A 22,619-nucleotide genomic window follows, 5' to 3' on the forward strand; every position below is an offset into this window, starting at 1 on the left:
GAGAAAGGAGCACAAAAGATTAAGCACATACATTTTATTTTTAACAAACGTTTAATTATTTTTAACAAATTGTTTTGAAAAACGCAGCCAAAAGTGAGAACACTTGCTGTGCACAGGTAAAAAGGCAGCACTGGGAGACCTCTAAAAAGTAATTAATAATCATTTTTAAAAACTATCAAAATATCTTAGGAACATATTGCGGGTCAGCAATTATCACCGCAAACAATTAGGTCAATAATGTGTCTGTGAATTTTGCCTTGTATTGTCAGGGGTCCCCACAGTGAGTCACTTGTATGATTTGTTTGGCACAGCTTTAATGGACAAAATACAAACTCTCTTTGTGTCCTAAATAGCAACTCTAGACAGCACTGAATGACCAGTGAGTGACCTACAGTATGTGGCTAAGTACCTTTTTCTATCCCCAAATGCAGTGGATGAAAAGTAAATAAATCGTGGCACGATGAGAACAAGTACAGCTATGTCAACATAATAATCCAGTCTACTCAATTAAACTAAACATTTGAGGTCAACCCACAATCTGGTTGTGGTTTGTTGACACATCCTTAGTAATACAGTAGTATTCATTCTGCAAGTAGGGAATACTGTACTGGTCTACATTACTGCAGCCTATCGAGCTCAACCCAAGTTACTGACATCTGCTGACTACTGATGGCATTGCGTATGGCGGTGAGCAGGTCTTCGGTGCAGCTCCACGTGCTGGGCTCCAACGTGCAGTAGAGCAGTGGCAGAGTTTCCAGCTGCAATTGTTCCGCCTGGCACATCTCCTCCATCACGCTTTCGTCCTCACACCGTGGAAAAAACTTTCTGTTTGCAAGGGTGAGAAAAAAATGGTTGGATTGCCTCACAGGCAATTACTGCATATTACTGGATAACAAGTTCACGCACAACATCCATCCATCCATCCATTCATTTTCTGATCTGCTCATCGTTACGAGGGTCGTAGGTGTGCTGGAGCTTCGGGCAGTAGGCGGGGTACAGCCTGAACTAGTTGCCAGACAATTGCAGTCATTATTAAAAAAAAACATGTAGGCGTATGTTTACTCCTTAAAACTATTTCTATTAAAACACTATTCATGTACAGTTTTTAGTTTCCCTACATTTAAGTGGAGTTGTAATGTTGAAGCTGTGCATAATGTTACAGTGGCTTACAATAATATTCAATATAATTTTAAGGAATAAAACTTTTCTCGTTTTTGATGACGATTTGGGCCTACTACTACACGGCTTCTGGAACACATTGAGAGGACTACTGGGGATAAATTATGCTGACCACACATTCAAACCATTGAATGGGCTCTTACCTGAGCTTCTTGTTTTTTTTGCTCTTTGGCAGGATGTGGATGACAATAGGATAAATCCCTTGTCTCAGCAAACCCTCAACACAAGGCAGCCCGAGCTCCAACAAACAGTGTTTGTCCTAAAACGGGCAATAAAAGATGTGAATTTGAAGAAGCTCAGCAATGTAACTTTACTGTATTTTCACCGTAGACACGCAGTGCATTAAATTAGTAAAAGTAGCTGTGGGTTGAGCTGCAAAGTCGCTTGATGGGGAGTTTGTGTGTGAACCCTGAGGTGATAAATATTGTTATAATGTCACCAATCTAAGAAACAATGTTTTGTATCACCTGGGTAATGACCTCCTGTATGGACTCGAGCCGTATGCCCAGAGCTGGTGCTTGAGCCTGGGAATCTAACAGAAATATTGTCTTGTCTCTCCTCTCCGAGGGTGGTATCGTTTCTACGAAAGAGGCAGAGATTGGTGACAATAATCCAGATTATTTAGGATCCAACATGATTTATTGTCTTGTGCGCATCAGACAAACGGTCATTTCCTCCCCACACAGCTCAGAAGAGCATTAAAAGGAAATTCCAATTCCGTTCAGAACGGAATACTAGTTTGCCTTATGTTAAGTACTGTTCTTAACATAAAGCAAACTACTCGTGTGTAGTTCGGAGATAAGGTGCCGTTTTAGCATTAGTACTTGGAATAATCCTCATAATTTGACTCCTACCTGGTGCACAGGTATTGTATTGTAATCCAGAATCGACAGGCTGCATCATTCTCTCGATGAGACCACGGGACAGGAGAGACGGCGAGAAGATGACGGGCCGCTTGGATCCAACCTTTACTGGCTGCACCAGGCTGTAAGGGATCAAATGCTCCTCATGCCCTAAATCGACACACGCGCGCACACACACACACACTTTGATGCAAAAGAAAATGCGCAAAAAACACGACGTGTATAACTCAAGAGCAACAATTGGTTTTGTAACTTTGCCCCCCCCCACCACCCAGAGAAAGGTACTTACGTTTGTTCAGCGTGTAAAGAACCTGGTGTGCGGCCCCTACCCCACTGCATTTGGGGTCTACCGCCTTTACCAGACGAACTCGGCTAGAGGACTTCTTCAGGAACTGCAAGATGTGGCGAATGAATACCTGAACCTCATCTTGCAAAACGAATATCCAAATGACTAAAACATCACCTTCTTTTTGAAGTCTTTTTGCGCCACGGCCATTTTCCGTAACTTGACAAGCAACAACTGTTGTGCCCTTAAATGAAAAACAATGGCAAAAAATGAGTGATCAACACGATGATTATTTTGATATTCATCATTTTGTGGCAACATTTGAGAAAAAAAAAGGTTCTTTATCAGATTGAGAGGTGTTTCATCTTTGTCATTCAACTAAGTCAGAGTGAAAATTTTCGAAGCAGCTCTTATTATGATGTGCTATAGTGCAACACTACAGGTAATGCTAAAAAGAAAAATAATGGTTGACTATGACCATGCATTTCTCGATCATTGATGAAAAGTCCCGACTACTTGGCCCACCTATTATAGTTGGGCATGTTTCCCGCCTGCAGGGGGTTGGCTGTGCGAGGGTCCACCAGGGAACAGCGCCAATGATATTTGCCGTTGCACCTGGTGTCTGTGACGTGTACGATGTCGTTGCAGGACACAGCTAGAGACGGCGGGTCTCCGAAAGGCTCCATGCTGAGATTGACCCGCACGTGAAACGAGTCAGCACCCTTGAAAGTAGGCGAGGAAAGCCGAGAGCGCAGCTTGGCATACGCTGAGGACAAGAAGCAGTGGGTCAACTCTCAGATGAATTATTGAATAAATGACAAACTCCGTTTTGTTTTGAGTGCAAACGGACTCACCCTCAGGGTTGCCCCGGTGTTTGAGTGAAGACGCTTCAGTCCACCATTGCAGAGAAAAGTGTGCTACCTCGGCAGTGCACTGGCTGAGCGGAACATATCCTCCACCGGAGAGAACATGCTCGAGCTGAATCGGGGAAAAAAAAAAAAAAACGCTGAAATCAGCTGAGTCAGTTTCTCCATCCTCTTGAGGATTTTTTTTCACTCGAACACTTTCATGTGCTTGGGAACCATAAGTGGGTGTTTGAACCAGGACCCTACACCATATCTCTTCATCTATTATCATGTTGGAAAGTAGATACAATGATTGAAAAGACAAATAAATAAGCATCAATTTGGATCGTTTTGTGACAGTCTAATAATTGTTTTTTGTGGGATCAAAAATGTCAAATTTCTCGTATTTCTAATGAGAAGCTTTTCTCCCAGATGCTTTGACTGTCTACCCATCGTGACGCATACCTCTAGGAGTTCACTTCCCTCCTTCAGCCCACACCGTTCTGCCGCTGAACCAGCTTGAACGGAGCCGACAAAGATTCCCGTTTGGTTCCCACCGACGATCGTAATGTCATCAGCCAGACTGGCTCCTCCGTGCTTTGGCGTGACGGGGGGGCTTGAAGATGGTGAGATGGGAGCTATCCTAAAATAAAGCAAGCATAATGATAGCGTGGGCTGTAGGATCGGTCCGTGAAAGCCCGATCCGACTGAGATTTCTGTAATGCAATGATTGCGTTTTGAACAAAAGAAGACAGTTTTGACAAGTTTGTTTTTTGTCACGTTGCGGGGTGGTGGTGGACCCCAAAAAGCAGGCAGGAGGGAGGAGCAGGGTGTATTGGAAGAATTGTATTTAAAACAAAGAAAACTAAATCCAAAACAAACGAAGTCCAAAGTATCAAACAAAAACTATGACTAAAGCTAAAACATAACAATGAACTAAACATGACAGAAACTAAGAGCAAACAGCAACACACATGACAGTAGCAAGAAGCAAACACACATGACAGTAGCAAGAAGCAACAATGACCCGACACTGAGTGTTCGGGCTGGGAGTCCTTTTAAAGCCTTAATTAGTTATGACCAACAGGTGTGCAGCTGCCGGGGGAGCCCTACAGTGCCACCTGTTGGTCCCTAAACCGAATCATGACATTTTTATGGGCAATGACATCTACCTTGGACTGCTGGACCTGTATCGATGTGCGTCCACAGTAGGCATATTGACCAGATCGGGGGGGAACAGATGAGAATGGAGCGAGTTCCAGGAATCCTCAAGAGAGTGTTCGCAGTGTTCACCTGAAACATAATTTTGACCCACTTAAAGCAGGCCGAGAATGTCGGTGCTCGTGCAAATGACGTGTTCTGAACGAGACCTGGAATGTTGTCATTCTCATCACTGCCCCAGCAGTCCAAGTCGAAACTTTTCAAAAAGGCAGACAAAGTTACGATAAATGACTGCAGTGGAAAAGCTGCGGCGGTGGTTGAAATACGACTGAAAACAACTCACTCCGTGTTGAACCTTCGGTTGATGGAGTTCTTACAAGGAGGAAATGGGAATGTTGAGAGGCGATTTATGTCCTTCTCATCTTCTGCCTGAGGATGCAGATGTTGACATCTTTACATCTTACCGTCTATCCATAACCCACTTTTATTAGCGAGTTGAGTCGTGTGACACGCACCGACGACAGGGGATTCTCCTCAGAGTTGGAATAAGAATCTTGAAATGGACAGACACGACATCCAAGTCAGTAAACGGAGCCATTGAATAGAAAGTGGTTGATCATCTTGGGCCTCGCGAGCGCAAACAACCTACCCTCGGAATTGTCATTGGCTTGGCTTCTGGGAGATGCCTGTTGCGAAAAAGAAAACAAGTGCAGTGCAGGTATGAGCTCACGTCAGCAGAGCGGCGCCCTGCATGTACTAACGTGTCAAACGTTGCGTCGGACGAGTTCACAATGTTGTCATTTTAGGTGGATTTCACAATTGATGCCTAAAGCTCAGAGTAAATGTTAACTCCCACGTTTGAAAATATATTTTCACAGTCAAGACCAAAAAGAAAGTAAATTGTTTCACAACCTTGCGTAACTGAAGATGGCCGCCATTCACGGGAAGGCTCGGGTCCAAGCCGAGGGAGCAACAGGGTCCGTAGCAGTGGTCTTCACTGCGCAGAGACAGGTGGGACTGTGGAGAGCACAGGACCAAGAATCGCGTGTTACATAATAATTGGCTGTAGTTCGAGCATTGCTATCAATCTTTTTTAACTCTGCTTGCGTCACAATATGATTAATTTGTCAATGCCCTTCGGGACGTGCCACAAGGAAAAGATACATGCTCACATGCACAAACAGATCATACAGGAATGCTAGAGGTTGCCTTGGGTAATGCTCAAGAGTTAAAAAAACAAAACAAAACACAAGTTTATTGCTCCAGAAAGACGTCCCAACCTTCCTATCGTGGTCCACAGAGTTGGTCTCCAATTTATGACTCGCAGTAAAAAAAAAAAAAAAAAAGACCTAGCTAGCAAACTGCTACTCCAATGTTTTCTATTCTCTTCGGCCGTTGTAGACAATGTCCACCGGACAGCAATAACCGCAGTAGTCGTATTTATTCCTTCAAGCGACAAGTCGTGAGAGAAACATCACTGCCGCTTGCTTGACAGGTGTCTTAAGTGGGCAAGTACACGAGGGGTTGACTTACACAGTGCAGACAGGAACTGCTCTGTTCCGTTTGCTCCTTGCTCTTTTCGCTCTCTCGCTCCAACTCTCGCTGCTGCTGCTCCATGTTTGCTTGCAGCTCTGCAATGCGTTTCCGCAAACGATTCTTGTCCAAAAGACAGTTGGTGTACTCTAACTGCAGGCTGTCCCGACTGCGCATGGCCTGAAAGAAAAAGCAACATGGACAGGCAAACAGGATGTTAAACGCCATACCGGGTGAAGCGTTGGGATGTTGAGCCATAAATCCCCGGGCTCGGTCAAACACCCTGAGTAGGCACTGACCTGGTCCCTCTCCTTTTCGAGTTCCATGATCTGGTTAAAGTAGGACATGCTCCTCTTCTGCTCCGTCTCCCAGTCCAAGTGGAGAGTCCTCACCTTCAGCTGTAGCTGCTGACACTGTGACTGCAGCTGCAAATGGAGTTCGCGGGCCAAACCTCGATTCGTGAGCCTTTTACTGTGATCCTGTTCATTTAGAAATTTCGGAGAAAAAAAATGTTCACCATGTCCCTGTGCTCCTCGGTGCTTTGTATCTCCCCTTGTAGCCTGGCGATGAAGTTGCATAGCTCCTGTCTCTGCTCCGCAGCCTCCCTGCGATCCTGCCGTAGGATATCCATCAGGGCCTGGAGGAAACGCACGTGAGAAACTTTTTTTTTTTACCCTACAAAACTCATTCCATGGGATTAATTAAACGTCTTCAATTAATCTATCATGCATGTTATTTTTTTGGGGGGCGGGGGAGACAAGGGAGATGCAAACTCCACACAGAATGATTTGATCTGAAAATTACAACTACGACTGAGGGGCTGACATGTGAACCACTGACTGACATTTCCCAGCCGTTACGCGTAAAATTGCCAAAGTGCTGAAATGTCCGCAAGCATAATCCTATAAAAGATGCACCACATTCAAATATAACCTGACAAGAACGTACTATGACCCCAGTAGCAGGAACCGGATCCTTCATCTGAGTTCCTGTGTTTTCTGTTTTTGGAACTTCAATGCGGTATGGCGGCTTTTCGGGTAAAGCCGGCGGGCAACCATGTCCTCCTGTGGACATCAAGCTCTTCTCTGTGCTTGCTTGAATCTGAATTCCTTCCGGATTTGTAGTTTGATGCTCTGTTTCTGTTAACCTGGACTTTAACTCTTCGACCTACATGGGGACAGAATGCAGCAGTCATCAATACACGCCACGATGCGATGCTATCACGATATGAACCTCACATTACGATAATGATCACGATACTGTGAGGAAGTTATAAAAAAATATATAAATATATTAAAAAATGCTTTCAATACTGTATAAAAGCTCCCCACTGCCTCACTTGCTTGAGCAGGTCTCTCTCTCTTATGGAGGCTTTGCCTTGCTCTTCTAGGGCCCTGGAGTACTTTACGGACTGCTCCAGGTGTCTGTCTTTCAGCTTGCCCAGCTCTCGACTGGCCGACTCCCAGTCTTGACGTAGCCTGGATGATGCAAATTACGCAAAGTTAACTTTTTGGCTGAAAAAGTAGAAAGTCACAAAGTGTATAAAATCGGCATGATTGTGGCATTGATCAAAATGGTCATCTTTGAATGGTTAAAATGCACACAGTGACGCAGCAAAAAGGTGCCTTTTGAGATCGGGAAGATGAAAGCCACCAAAGCAGCACCGTTTTCGGCAGTTCAAACCTCTCCAGCTGCGGTCTGTCATGGCGTAACTCCTGAGCTTTACGCTCGGCACGGCTACGGTCATCCTCGGCCACCCGACAACGCTGAGACAAGCGGCGTTCCGACATCTGACTGTTTTGAAGTTGCACTCTCAGTTTTTGGACCTCCAGCAACAGAAACTGAGTCAAACCCTCTGGACCTTCCTCATCTGTGAGAACATGACCGTGCATTATAACGCAAACTTGATACATGAACCAACCAGTCTTTTTTTTTCTTCTTTTTTTTTACCTAAGATGAGAGAGCAGCGGTGTGTTGGCTGTTCTCCAGTCAACTGTGTGTATTGCTCTGGATGGTAAAACTCCAGCGACTCCATGAATGCCTGAAGACCCCGCGGACCCTGGCTACGCAGAATGTCCAGCAAACGACCTGTGTGCAATTAAATGGAAAAACTTCAATGAAGTGGAATAATTATGATTCGTGTGTGTGTGTCAGCTGACTTTTCTAGCACACAAAGTGTCCACAACAAGAGCTACACAAACAGAATCTGTCCATCGACATCTATTTGTGTTAGCGCTTTTCCTCATTTGGGTTGTGGGTGAGCTGGAGCCCATCCCAGCTGATTTTAGATACCATGATCTGCAGTGAAATAACAGCGTGACGAAGACCGGATGTTTCGTCTACGCTCTTCATTCTTCCCCGTCACACTCTCCCCTTTACTTACTGCAGCTACGGCGTTCATCATGCTCTTTACGACGCCTCGCAACGCGTTTCTTTCACCGCAACACCTGTTCATGTGTGCCAACCGGTTGTCAGCTCATTCATGCACAGAGTTTCTTATTTTAAGGTTTTACAAACAAAGTATTGACTTTTAATGTTCACACACAAACACAAAAAAATTTATTTCAGTGCATAGCGAACAGCTCTCACCCGCCTTGGTGATGCGCAGAGGGTACTGAATGGAGTTGAGCACCTCATCTTCATCCTGTTCATCGATCACCTTACACTGCCGCAAATATGGGGTGAGTTTGGCCGGGTTTAGGACACGTGTTAGTTTATGTCGCACGCTTTCCACACGATCCCACAGGTCCTCGCAGTGCTCCTCTGACCATGACGGGGAACGTCTGTTTTCCTCCTGAATGATTTTTCCTTCCTCTTCCCAAAGTGTGATGCCTGCATGCGTCCCAAAAAAAAAAAAAAATCAATCACTTCAAAGTTGTTGTAGTTGAGTACACTGGAGAATATTCTTCAAATATTGTGGCAACTTCCTACGATTATGGGATTTCTGAGACAAATACTGAATGGGTGAAATTTAATGGACAACACATTGACAGAGAAAAATAAAATATCATGTATGTTGTGTATTTTTTTTCCCCCTAGTTTTGATGGTGGTTGCATGTCTGACTCACAGTCAAATAATCTAAGTCCCAGACTGAATAGGTTTGTTTTTGTCTGATTGCACTTCTCTGGAATCCCCCATCATTCACTTCACCACAAGTGATCACCATCACCCCCCATCACTTGTTTCCAAAGATATCCATCAAAATTTACATTGAATAAATGTCTAAGCAATAGAATGCAGAGCTGTACTACATTATATATGGGTTGGTTAAATGTTAAAAATAAATCTGTGAGCAGGCTTCTTTGGGATTAATTGTGGAGAGTCAGGAGAATAAAGCTGCTGATCCGGCAACTAAAATGTGAGCTGGCAGGCAGGCTGAGACTCGCCTGGATGCTCAGGAATCAAATAATGGAGTAAAAATACACACATTACAGTAACAACGTGGCTGCAAAAAGAATTCAGAATTGTATGATGAGAACAGAACTGAAACCATCCTGTCATGTGGCTTGAGTCTCTGTCTTGCCTCAGTCAAATGTTTGGACATACTTTCTCATTCATTTTTATCTGGCAACTGTGATGTGCTAGGTTCAAAGTTTAATTTGATAGTTTATCAAATAGGCGCACATCTTTTAATCAGGGACGTGCTACAAACAAATCTTCCAATATTGGTGCTAGCGGCCCAGAAAAAAAAACCGGCCATTCGACAAACTGGCTGAGACCACTACTTGCCCAGAAAATAAAATATAAATCAATAATTTGAGAGTTTGTGTGCCAGCGAATATACTATTAATAAAATTCTATCCAGATTTCTCCATTATTGTAACCCATGTTGTAAATGTAAACCGAAACAAATTCCTGCTCAGATTCGAAGATGCAAATAATGGCCCTGGAAGTGAAAGTGGACTCACCGCTCATGTCTCCAAGCGTCTTGTTGAGGTCCAGAGTCTAGACTGCTCGCTGCATAACTTCCACGTCCCATTCACGTCCGGAGGTGAATCAGAGGGAGACACAAAACACATGACAGAATGTTAGTGTGTGCGCGTGTGTGTACAAGCGTGTTCCGCATGAGTCAGGAAGAAAAATCTCTGATTTAAAAAAAAGAAACATGTCGACTTATCTTGCTTGTCATGTCTGGCTTGCTGTGTCAGGAGATGGTGCTGTTTAGTAAATTTTGTGTAGTGCACGTAGTTGAAGAATACAAGACTGGTAAAAGTAAAAGCATTGAATCTGAAAAATCTCACGACACACAAAACAAAATGCCACCAAAAACCTCGATTTCTTTAGGATTAGACGGAACTTTTTTGAGTGCCAATCAGTGGCTTGTGGTTGTTAGGCTGCCACAAGGCAACACATTTGCCATTAATGATTCTTGTCACGCTTCTTAAATGAGGCTGGCCGGGGAATATCTTTCTTCTCCAAATGATCTCTTCTTTACATTCCTACATGTCATTACTGTATTTTTTTTCTGCCTTTTCAGACCCTAAGATCTCCGTCAATCAACATCTCAACCGCAGTTCACTTGACCTCACTCACTATTAACTTTCTCTTTTAAACTTTGTGTCATCCTCCCCCAAAAGGTTGAAGAAAGTAAAAAGCCCATTGGACTGGAGGTTAAAGCAAAAAGTGTATCTAAAATATTCAAAAAGGCTAAACTAATACTCAAGTAATATTCGGAGACTCCTGAAAATTCTACTCAGTGCAGTCACGAGGTATTTTGTTCTTTGTTGTTTTCCACCACTGAACCTGAACAATGTGTCACTCTTCAGCAATAAATTTGAATTGAAGTGTTAAAAGGAAAAAGAAGTATGTCTCCGCAACAAATGAGTCAACAGCATTGTGACTCACCATTGGAAGTGCCCCACATCGCTATCGCTCACCTTGATAACGCAGGCGAGTCTGCGTTTCCAAGTTATCGCCTCAAGCAGTCAAACATGCTTCCTTGACACTTTTCTCCTGAACTGAATCATCAAAACAATATGACACACAGTTTCAGTTTCACTCCTTTGACGCACGTATCGACCTGATGTGTTGCTTTAAGGTCATCCAAAATGGAGCCATAGGAAGCAAAATATAATGAAATGGAAAAAAGATTTGATGTGATCAGTTCCTTTTTTTTTTTTGTTCCAATATACAATCTAATAGTTCAGATTTGAACTTTACCTGACAACGGGTTTTTGTGTAATTGTGAGCTGAAAAAGGATACGCGTTTACATTTCAGAGAAGCTCTACATTGTACAGTTTGTCGTCCCAACGCAAATCTCATCATGTTTCTGAGCCCAAAATGGCATGAAATAGTATGGACATGAGCCGCGACGGAAAAACCAAAGCTTTCTGGGTGCAGGGTTGTCATATTGAGTGGGTGGAATTTTAGTGGTGTTGAATGGCATGGGAGATTTGGAATGTGCAGGAAAAGTGTGCAAGAGCAGTCAGGAATTACGGTTTCTTGGGAGGAGAATGTGTCTCATCTCATTCTTGGCAAAGTGCCCGAGCTGGCAGGCCACCCTTGGGGGGGGGGGGGGGGGGGGGGTTCAACTTAAATTGTCTGTAAGTGTGTTTGCGGTCTCAGCGCTGATGCTGAGATTGCGCGATTAAAATAAAACACCGTACTTACAAACCCACATCGGCACACAATCCCCCTTAAGACGGATTCAAGAGGAGCTGCGCGTAGGAATAAATATAGCTGACATTTCATTTCAAAGTCAAAAGTTTTCCAAATGTGTGCCGGCCATCTTGCGTGGGGATGCGACTTACTGTATCTGTCTGCTCGCTTGGATCATTGAATGCTTTGATGGCTTGACGTGGCGGGGGGTGAGGTGGGGGGGGGGGGCGGCTGCATTGGTTGAGCATTCCTGTTGTCTCTAAGGTGACAGCAACACAGAGGCACTATTGACATGCAGCAGCTCTGCAACTCAAAGGCCTTCCGCACTGGAATGCCATTGCAACAGCGCGCTCGCACAGAAATAGAGCTCGCGAAATCCCGACAACTCATGTATATTGCTTTTTTTTTTTTTTAATGTTCTCCTGTGAATTTTTTCGGGAACCACTTGGCCACACAAGTATTGGAGGTCATCGCAAATGGCCGTCGTGCAAACAGGACTTGACTCAGCATCGGGTCATAAGGCAAAAAGTAAAAAAAAAAAAAAAAAAGCAAAGACGCAATCAGATTTCTATTCGTCCTCACATATTCCTCTGCATAATTCGAAGGCCACTACAGTCTGTTCATTTTATTTCTATGTTCGAGGACGTTCCTTTTCGAGGCGGCCGAGCCCCATCCGCAGCAGCATCTTCTATGACTCAAGCCGGGCGGCTGCACATAATCGTCCCTTTGTGTCCCCACTGAGTGTCTTTTTTGACTTTCTTTCAGAAAACAGAGGGATGAGGACGCGAGGAACTGGGACAGATGCAAACGTGGACAAGGCAAGTGATTTAGGCTTTTTTGTCGACAGTAGCATTCATTGTTGATCCGAGTGGTGGAACTCGAGTTTCTTTCTTCTTTTTCTTAAAAATAACCGGATTGGTTCATGCACAAAAATCAACTCACGTTGCCATGCTTTCTGTTTTCATTTCACAACAGTGAGATCCGAGCCGAAGTTAGAATTACAGGGCGTAGCTGTCTAAAAGTGAACTGGACCATACTTTTTGGGCCAGCAGACCAAAGACTGCAGATACATTTCCAGACACACAAACAGCTTAAAAATCCAAAGGTTTTAGAAGCATGCTCTGCATCATGCTCTGCTGCAAAACAACAATGTCTTCAGCAAGAATTAAGCGAACGTGCAAAGTGTTCACATTATGGTTCAGCAAACAACCTGTCGTGGGACACAATCACATGCGCCAACTCATACTCAATTTATAGATTTGCTTCGACGTAAGTCATTACTAAAACCAAAACACACATGACATAGCGGTGATGACCATTTCTGACTTCACACCAAATGTTTGGAAACAAACAATCAAGCAGCCGTATTCATTTGATGAAACAAAGGTTCGGGTGTGTGAAAGTGTCTTTTGAATTGTTTTGTTGTGACCCAGAAAGAGCTACGGTCCGACATGACAATGCTCTATTGTTTGTGGGCCAAGTCTCCGCTTCCTGCATCCACACATAACATTGACAACTGTCCAAACAAAATACAGGAGGGCCCATCTTTCATGCACTGTCCTCCTAAAACCATCTTGCCGCATACGTACAGTCATCAATCATCACCGTCATCATTATCCAACTATTCGGTCTCACTATCTGATGAAATGCCACCAGCTTTACATCTGGATTTCATGAGAACGCAAATGTGAACTGAAGCTATCTGCCGATGCAGGAGCCGGTTTCCTTAAACCCGAGTGGAAATTATTCCAAGTGATGAAGAGCGCTGCTGTGGATTCAGCACAAAAGTCATTCGTAAACCTCTTTTTTTTTTTTTTCTTACCCCCGGAGAACTGAACTTTCGAAACGAGTTTCAGTGTCAGTAAGGAGTTGAAGCTTCTTGGCATCTTGCATGATTTGTGAGAGAAATTTCCTGTGAAAACCCTCAGTCAGACGTTCCTCATCCTGTTTAAGGAGAACTCTGTCCCCTTCCACCTCCTTCTCTGTCCCCCTTAAACTTCATCTTTTGACCTCTCTGGCAACGATATCAATGTCGGAGAACTGCTTTCTTCCAAACACAAGTCGAACGTGCATGAAACGCTAAGCCATCAACTGAGAGACCAACTCCATCTCCCTCCTCTCGTCTGGTGGTCCGCCTGCCTCCCTTCGCATTGTCCGTTCTTCACAGAGGGCCCGAGATGTTGCAGCTGCTGTCGCCAGATTGAAATGACTCACAAACGTGTCAGAATCATATTTAAATCTTCCGCTTGACATGGGGGTGGCCAGCGGGGGTGGCCGGAGAGCCAAGTAGCTCCATCCCTGATGTTCCAAAGATTAGAGAGGACCTTTACGGTAACAAAATGATTCGGAACACACTTCGGCCACTACTGACACATTAACAACTAGCAGATGTACCTAAAGTTGTGTTGGAAACACGGGCACACACACACACACACGCAAACACGCACACACATACAGCGTTGTAGCAGGGGCATAAAAGATCGCATAAATCTCAGGAATGATGATGACTGGAGAAAAAAAGGGTGATGACGCAGATGGGAGTTTTCAAAAGAGATCAATGTCATGGGGCTGAATGGAGGTCAAGGGTGACAGCATAAGCGGATGTTTTCCTTCCAAAAAAAAAAAAAAAAAAAGAATTCAAATGCAACTACTGTCTAACTGAAAATCTCAGAGAGAACTCATGAGGTAACATATTCCTAATCATTTTCATCCCACCCCCGGCTTTCTCTGGCTCCTCCCCCTCTTCCTCCCCATCGCTCTCTTTCCACTTGCCACCGGCATAGCCGACGTGCAGCTGCTCTGCACTGATGCAAACTTAATGTGCATACGGGAATACAGACAAGCCAAAGGACGAGCAAAGTGAAAATCAGAGAAATTGCATTCTTCATGAAGGATTTCTTTTTTTTTTTTTTGTATCCCAAAGGTAAGAAAATGCAGGAAAGCAACGCATGCAAGATGTTTCCAGCATCATTTAGTAACAACCACTCATGGCAAATGCAAGATGGTGGTGGAATTACTATCAAAATAAAATATAGAGTTTGTAGAGCTACTTTAAAACAAATGCTTTTGTATGTTTACCTCTTCTTTGCTAATTTGGCATGCAAGTGCGAAAAGGTCAAGGGCCCTAGTACCGTACTCTGTGGAGACAAATTGCTGCTTATTCTTCTAAAGGCAGTACAAGCCAGTGATTGGAACCAATCGCAATGGCTTCGTGCTCATGTTTAACTGTGTGCAAAGTTCATAGTTGGAGCCTGATGAAATCTCCTTTTTTGGGAAAGTGCGTGTTCTCACAGACTGCGGGGAAGTAAAAATAATGCCACCCGTCACAAATGAATACCTTCAAACGAAGCTCAAGTGAGTTAATTGCAACGCTAAAGGTTGTCGAGTGCATGGGCATCAATTACGCGGACGTTTCAAACACGACTTAGCTTGACAGCAACGTTCGTCGACACAGCCGCTTTCGGTTTTCAAGAACTAGGCGCCGCTGTTTATGTTTGCTCGGTGGGCATTTGGAGAAGCATTTACTTATATGCGCTTTGTTCGGCCACGCTATTCAAATGTTGTATGTTTGCAGTTCACTGTGGCTGGGCCCTTTTTCCGCTCAGTTCTGTTGACTGAAGTTGCTTGTTTAAAAAAAAAAAAGAAAAAAAGAAAAATGTTGCTAAACGACTGAGGGATGGCAAAGATTAAAGCGATCATGAAGATTGATGAGGGTACTTCGCCTCCTGCTTTCATGCATTCAGTTGTCATTTTTCTTCAAAATGTCTTATCATCAAACAACTTGTCACGTTCACATCATCATCTGTCAAGCTCCGCTTTCAGTGACCTTTTGTGAGTTCATTTGTTCGGTTATTCGCCAGCGGTTTTGTGAAACTTTTTCCAGCCCATTCAGTTTGGTTGCCATTCCAGATAAAGGATCCCCCCCCCCGCCCCCCCCCCCTCCACCGTTGTCGTTAGATGAGGACCCTTGCAACATTCGATTGACATGTATTTGATGAACAATGCATGAATCGTGATGACAAATACAAGCAATTGGGACTATCGCACCCTGACTTTGTGGCTCATTAGCAAAACGTGTTTCTTTCACAGGGAATAATCCTATGGGCATAATCAATACGCTAATCCCCCACGATATCGCAGATTCATGCCCTCGCACTGGGGAAAGGAGAGCTGCAGAAAAAACACGTGAGCGCACTCATGTACAAACTGCTGTGGGTCACTGCTCACGGCCAGACATTCACACGCAGACTCGCCCACGTCACGTGCCACTCCGCTGGGCCCCGCCTCTTAAAGGCATACGTCTAACACACAGACACGACAATATAAGTACAGTATTTGTGTGTCTTTTTCATGAATGTAATGTTACTAAAGATTTGTAAGCATGTGTGAGGGGTACAAACATTTTTTAGTTTTGCATTTGGTTTCTCAATATTGTGGATTTTCAGCTATCGTGGGTCGATATACTGTATATTGCTGATTTTACTGTGCTCTATATTCATATGACTGCAGTAACCTCAGAGAATAAGACGTTTGATACGCGGTGCTCTAAACGAAACCATGAAGATGTAGTAGGCCAGGAAATGTTTTGCCACGTTGATCCTTGTAAAGTGAGCGCTTGTGATATTTTGGATCCATGCATAGTGATCAGGGTTTTCTGACCTCAACCATATTTAGCTGGTGCTGCAGAGTAAAAGGACCAGTGGCCCTCTGGTCCAGCGGAGGGACGCAACATTTGATGTCTGAGCCATTGGGACGAAACTTGCTCATCCTCTACTTTGGAGCACAATGGCACCAGATTCATACAGTCAATGTGCCAGGAAGGGGTTGGGCGGCCGTGATGCCCTGGAACTACGCCGACCGTTTGGGAAAATTAACAGATTTTCCCTGAAATTCCCGATGGCCACCCCGTCCCCTGAAGTAGCCCATCCCAGAAGAAGCAAGCCCAAAACATGACAATCAAGTCTTGTGTGATTCCGTCACTTCTTCCCTCTGCTGATGTTGTGCTTTACAGCTCTCAAAAATGTGTCTCTTATTGTCGGCTGTTGTTTTCCTTGGTTTAGTCAATCTGGAAATAACATCTGAAATGTGTTTCTCTCATAATCTATTCTGACCGTTCCAAAACTTTGTTTGTTTTGTCTCAGAATCTCCGGATGGTTTTATCTGATGGCTTTGAGAGATGACATCTGCTCTGCTTAGTATGTGGAATCGTTCAGGCAGTTCATGCGAAACAAGGTTGTTAGTGTAATTATAAATTACACATTGAGGAAGACTTACTGTTTTCTAATCGGATGATTGCGTGAAGGAAAACAGATTTTTAACAATTCAAAGAGGAAACTTGGCAGCTGTCGTATTTGACAGCAGATGGCTAAAATACACCATTTGAGAACAAAGATGTTGTTTTTATCGTTTTCTTCTTAGTATCTTATTTTTGAAAGAAAACGAACCACAGCAATCTAATGAGAAGCTCAGTGGATCTCATGATGGGGCTCGTTACAAAAGTGACATCGCCAATTCCATCACTCTATTGACCAAAACAACCCAAGGTGTGTTTTTAAGATCCGTTTGCATTTGTAATTCTATCGCTCGGACAATATCACTTCAAGGAGCAGAAATGACTATTTTGTGCTACGTTCTCGCTTTTGGTCTTGCCGTGAGACCGCACAGAACAGACCACATCAACCAGATGAGTCTCCCCCAACAGAGTTGGAGTGGAGCCAAGTGGCCTTGCGTGATTATTATTTTTTTCTTTATCAAAGACATGTCTCGGATATTTTTGGCTAAAGTGTGCCCTACTGAGCGATTCTCGAGTGAATTTGAAAAGGCGTAACCCAACTCGTGTATTGGATCTCATTAGATGATCCAGGTGTAGCGAGTGTTGTGGCTGGTCTGGTTGTCTTTTTTAAAAAGTGGGACTTCCTGTTATTAGTTATCCGTTTTGTTTTTTTATCCAGACTGTAATGTTTGTCTCTCTTGCCAATGTTTACCTGCCTACTACCTTCGCATGCTACACTGGCCTTAATCTCACATGGATCAGAAGCAGCCGTGCAGGCAACAGCTCGAATCCATTTAGCCTCTCGATATAAAAGTTCACATCCTTATAGCCGTGCCGACGGATCTACTCGTCCCACGACTGCTTCACATCAACGGCAGCGAACGGCCATTTTCTCTTTTGGAAATTTGGAACATCTGAAAAACGAGGGATTAGTTGAAGATTTACTAACGGTAATCCAAGGTCCGAGCAAGTGCCCAGCAAGAGTGGCACCTTGCTCGATGTGTTAAATCACGGCTTGAACTGGCCAGCAACTTGAGCTCCACTGACTTCCCCTCCTCCCCGGTGGCATTAATCCAATACTCTGACCCGCAGCGGTCACGTGATTACGGTTTACAACTCTTATGCATCCAAAAAGAACGGACACGCACGCGGACAAAAACAAACGCACGCAGCACACCTGCGATGTTTCGAAGTGATGCATTACCCCAAATTACGCCCATTTACTTTTTTCTCATTTCACCCATTACTTTTTGCAGTCAATCAGATTACAGTCATGTGACACATAATACTCAATGACAAAATGTACCTTCGTGGGGAGGTGATGTAACATATTGGTCGCGTCACGTCCATACCATACTACGGAAACAGCGATGGAGGAAGGAGAGAGATTTGCATTTTCAGGCTGGAAATAGAATAAAAACAGCAATGTTTGTTGCATATTGTGCTGTCGACAGAGTGTTATCAAGCTTCAATAACGCAGGCGTCAAAAAAATTAATACACGGATTGTAACACAGTATGCATTCCCACCATACTGTGTGGCTGCTATTACCAGATTGAGAGTAAAAAACACTGCTCTCTCTCCAAAATACTGTCCATGATAAAAGTTGAAAGCAGCTTAACTGCTTCTTTAGTCTGGGAACCTTTTTTTTTTTCATCACGGGGGCAGGAAAGTACAAAGACATTCTTGACACATGTTGCATCCTTTAGACGATAGGATGGGTGAAACTGTTCCAAGCATTCATCCTGACCATATGCTTGACATGCTGGGCGTGTTTTGTATTAGTTTGTCAATCTGCTCTTTGTTTATATTCCCTTTGTTGGCTGAATGAAAAGAGAGGAGCCCCTCGACCTGGAAACCACCAGAGAAGTAAGTGGATTGAAGACGGCAGAGAGCAAGTGAGGGAGTCACAGTTGGGGGGCGTTGGTAGACAGAAGGGTTTAAGAGCTAATCCAACTCACGGTCAATCCCAAAGTAGCCTTATCTTTCGGCCAGGGAGACTCAGACAGAACAGTGACAGGATTGTCGCTTTCCTCGCATGTTTTTCAAAGTGGAGTCACTCCCGCCAACTTTATTTTTTTCTTCTTCTTCTTCTCAAAAGTGCCGGCGTTCCCAGGGTGAAGGAGTTCCGGGAAAGAGCGGACAAAGCGACTCGGTGACAAGGATGGCGCCGCGCACGGATAAACCTCTTCAGATGATGCATGACGCTGGGCCCGCCCTGCTGGATGCGGAATGACTCACCCAAATTTCTCTCAGGAAGTGAAGATCTTTTGAAAACAAAGGACCCTCTGCCAGTAAGCGACGTGACCTTGGGCGACGGTGCCGCGCGTTGAGGATGACTTGCTTGAAAACCTAATTGTGGAATAAATGGGTAGGAGTCGGATTAACACATCAATGTGGCCGGCCGTTAAATAGAGATGACACAGGGAATAAATGAGCACGTACAGTATCGTTAGCATGCTTAGGTTCTTTGCTACTTCTTCCCCAAAAACTGTTGAGGTACTAGAAGTGGGTGGAGGAGCCAAAACTGAGGAGCACTGTTTTTTTTTTACAAACAAAAAACTCTGGCATATTCAGCCACGATCAATGGTCTTAAATGTACTTTTTTTGGGGGGGTCACAGTTGTAAAACATTGAGGACCTCCAACGGATCTGAGGAAGCGCAATTTGCATTTATGTGCTGCGGTCGATCGAATAGAAAGAGTTTGATTCCAATTCCATTCTGGCATCATTCAGTTCAACATGGGGAAAAGGTTATCGATTAAAAAGAGTCCACTGGTGCTAATGGCCTACTCTACTTTTATGTCTTTTTCCGCAGTGGAGAAAATCTGGCATTCCGAAGTAACCCATCTTTAAGCAGACTCGGGCCTTCTGTATCGAACGTTCCAGAGAAATTTACAGCCATGAGTCTCGGAAAACTTCCTCGGATTAAGAGCCTCGTGTCTGGCTCCCAGGAGAGACGTCGTTTCAAGAGCGACCTCTCCGTGGACATGATCAGCCCGCCGCTGGGCGACTTCCGACACACAATGCACGTCGGCCGTGGCGGCGACGTGTTTGGTGACACGTCTTTTCTGAGCAACTACGGAGGAGGCGTCAGAGAGCCGGGCAGCCCCGACTCATCAAACAGCTCCAAATCGACGGGTTTCTTCACACGCACCTTCAGGCACATACGGAAGAATTCTGGGCCACGGGGGGAACTGCGGGACTGTTCATCCCCGCCGCCGGACATCTCACCCATCATCAAGAATGCCATGTCCCTGCCTCAACTCAACGTCGATTCTCCCAATGGGTGCCCGCAGAGGGTCGCGCTCCCGAATTCCATCAGCTCAACAGACGGCGCCATCTGCACATATGGTGAGATTATGGTGCCTCACCTCTAGTGTAGGATGGGGTTTCTGTCAGGCGTTTATGCGAAAGAACCATCCCAGTCAAAAATAAAAAAATAAAAATGGAAACATTTCACTTGAGTTGGCTTCGATTACGCTCGAGCCACGTGAAACAAAATGGAGAGATGAGAACATAGTCTCACTTCAACTTCAGTTGTGTGCCATGTCGTTCATCAATGTGCATGCGACATGCAACCGGATGGATAATGTGTGCAAGCAGACGTCAGCTAAGGCTTATTCCAAGTTGGAAAGTTGGCAAACATGAAATGTGACTGGTCTGATGTCGTATTTTGTGGAATGCGCAATCAATGAAAAATAGAGGCGAGGTGGTCAACTCAACCAACGATTGGCTGAGAATAATGACTCACAGTGGCTTTCCGGGTCCAGCGATGCAGCTTTCTGCATAGAAAGTCACTCTTACAGTACATATCTTTAACCTTTATGTACGTGAATTGCACGGAAAAACGACTGACACGTTATTTAGTCATGCTTTCTGTACCTGCAGCATCTGGTTGTCCCATTTTTCAGAGGTGACTATTGAATATTAAGCTAGAGCAACCAACACTGCTGAATGACAATCAATCGAAAAATCCGCCGTAGTACACTTTACGATGAGGGATCTTTTGCTTCTTACTGCGCTTGCCATTCACTCTACAGAAGAGCAAACAGCGTGAAGAGCCGCATACAAAAACAGGACAAAAAATGTCACCACACACACACACACACACACAGGAGCACTAAGTTGGCCTTTCAATATCATTCCCACAATCCCCCAGGACAACCAAAAACCAGGCGGCCGTTTCCCTTTCTGACTCATTCCAAATTACAGAGGCAACACCGGTAAAGTTACGCCTATCAACACAAACACACAGCTGCTGCAGGATACAAAAAAGAAAAAGAAAAAATGACTGCATCCTTTATGACCATTGCCTCATTCATCTCCATGTAAGCGGCACTGTCTGTGATTTGTGCACGCGCAACATGACTCATTTTATATGCTAAGCAAACACAAAATGTCCGTGGAGCAGTACGCAGGTTTCCCACTTTTTCCAAGAGTCAACATGAACCACGCCGCCAAAGGAATTTGCTACAACTTTACGTGGCATGAAGCGTTAGTCAACCGAGAGATGATGATGTCATAACCGTTTGTGTTGTTTTTAGCTTCTAGCGCCAGATCTTATCAATTGGTATTCATCAGAGTCATTGTTTGTACAAAATGTGATTTCAATTCTTCATTCGATAACAGATATCTGTCACGGGATGAGATGTTTCCATGTACGTTTACATCGAAGTGGGTTTTTCCCCTCCCGTGTGTGTGTGCAGGTATCCAATCTGGATTCGTCACTTTGCCACGCTACTCTCGCCTTGACAGACCGTTTCTCGACGGAGAGCTCCGAGTGTCTGTGCGAGAACGAAACGGCAAGGCCTTGACCCGGTCGGACTCCCTCACCTCTTTCACGTTGGACCTGGGCCCCTCCCTGATGACCGAAGTTCTGGGCTTGTTCGACAACCCCGGCTACCTCCAGGGGGCCAGCCCGGTGGCCGCAACCGAGGAGAAAGACAAAAATGACGCCGAGGAGGCGCAGGAGGATGACAGATCCCTAACGGAGACATTTGGGAACCCAGCTGTGAGTTCCACGAACTCCTCGGTGCGCAGCGGGTCATCGAGAAGGAACGAGAACAGTAGGGAGCGCTCGTGTAGCAGTAGCGGGACGGAGGAGGACAGGAGGTCAGTTGCCGCATCCTCCAAATCTCCTCCGAGGTCTCCCCCCAAACGAGAAGCTGCCATGGAGTCGGAGCGCTTCCAGAGGGCAGCCGATGTGCTGTCTCGACATTACGGCGGAGGCGCCATCACAAGGCTCAGTCCACCTCTTTCCAAAACGCCATACACGTTTTCTGAAGAGGAAGAGGAAATCAAAGTGTAAATGAGGTTTATCCACTCTGCAATAATCTTGCTTCCGCCATTTTATACAACAGATTTCTAAACTATTGTAATAGTTACATAATGTTTTGTGGGAGGGGGGGGGGGGCGGGGTTGTAAATACTGTACCTGGTTTTGAGATTTAGCTTTGTTAGTGTCAAGGAATTAAAAGGGATTCGCGCACTTCACTTTGCATACTTTAGGAATAGTAAATGCAATTTATACAAAAACTTTAAACACATTATGTGAATTGTTTTCTTGGGAATATTCCGCTGACATGTTTACTGTTAAAACAAAAGAAAATACAAATAAAAACATGTTCCTAATTGTTGTTGGTTTAGTCAAGTACAGCTCTACTTTTCTCCAATATTATATTGCACTAATCCCTGTCTTAATACATGCGGGCCGATGTTAAAATGTCAGTCCAAGTGCTCTACGTTCTTACTTGATCTTGGGTCAATTATGAGTGATTATTTTGGATACATATTTCAATCTAATAAAACAAAGACAGAGATGTAAGATGTGTCATACCACTCATAATTTAATGTCAAAAAGCCACATGTAGCCAAAGCAAT

The 22,619-nt window shown here is 44.4% G+C and overlaps 2 protein-coding genes across 6 annotated transcripts; one reads left to right on the forward strand and one right to left on the reverse strand.

Annotated features, from left to right (window-relative positions):
- Positions 1–19: 19 nt before the first annotated feature.
- LOC147192428 (caspase recruitment domain-containing protein 11) lies at positions 20–10,910 on the reverse strand. Of its 4 annotated transcripts, none has more exons than XM_086133714.1 (25): positions 10,746–10,910; positions 9,777–9,833; positions 8,457–8,699; positions 7,818–7,955; positions 7,551–7,737; positions 7,207–7,345; positions 6,816–7,034; positions 6,385–6,504; positions 6,167–6,292; positions 5,868–6,047; positions 5,247–5,351; positions 4,984–5,020; positions 4,850–4,887; positions 4,678–4,763; positions 4,544–4,590; positions 4,346–4,466; positions 3,639–3,816; positions 3,183–3,306; positions 2,854–3,094; positions 2,506–2,572; positions 2,332–2,434; positions 2,034–2,225; positions 1,647–1,759; positions 1,323–1,438; positions 20–825 (listed from the first exon to the last, which is right to left on the reverse strand). In XM_086133714.1, the coding sequence occupies exons 2-25, from the start codon at positions 9,781–9,783 to the stop codon at positions 618–620; spliced, it is 3,135 nt and encodes a 1,044-aa protein (XP_085989840.1). In that variant the 5' UTR covers positions 9,784–9,833; positions 10,746–10,910; the 3' UTR covers positions 20–617. The 4 variants fall into 4 exon arrangements, with proteins under 4 accessions (XP_085989840.1, XP_085989841.1, XP_085989839.1 ...); XM_086133715.1 differs by lacking the exon at positions 10,746–10,910 and having other exon boundaries at positions 8,457–8,532; positions 8,636–8,699; positions 9,777–10,724; XM_086133713.1 differs by lacking the exon at positions 10,746–10,910 and having other exon boundaries at positions 9,777–10,723.
- A 3,291-nt stretch (positions 10,911–14,201) lies between these two features.
- On the forward strand, positions 14,202–22,563 carry cdc42ep1b (CDC42 effector protein (Rho GTPase binding) 1b). Of its 2 annotated transcripts, XM_086134000.1 has the most exons (4): positions 14,202–14,390; positions 18,840–19,032; positions 19,556–20,091; positions 21,447–22,563. In XM_086134000.1, the coding sequence occupies exons 3-4, from the start codon at positions 19,641–19,643 to the stop codon at positions 22,046–22,048; spliced, it is 1,053 nt and encodes a 350-aa protein (XP_085990126.1). In that variant the 5' UTR covers positions 14,202–14,390; positions 18,840–19,032; positions 19,556–19,640; the 3' UTR covers positions 22,049–22,563. The 2 variants fall into 2 exon arrangements, with proteins under 2 accessions (XP_085990126.1, XP_085990127.1); XM_086134001.1 differs by lacking the exon at positions 14,202–14,390 and having other exon boundaries at positions 18,289–19,109.
- The last annotated feature ends 56 nt before the right edge of the window (positions 22,564–22,619 follow it).

This window comes from Hippocampus guttulatus, chromosome 16 (genome assembly GCF_054856545.1).
Source record: "Hippocampus guttulatus isolate MCC_2025c chromosome 16, RoL_Hgut_1.0, whole genome shotgun sequence".
In the NCBI taxonomy this organism is placed as follows: domain Eukaryota; kingdom Metazoa; phylum Chordata; class Actinopteri; order Syngnathiformes; family Syngnathidae; genus Hippocampus; species Hippocampus guttulatus.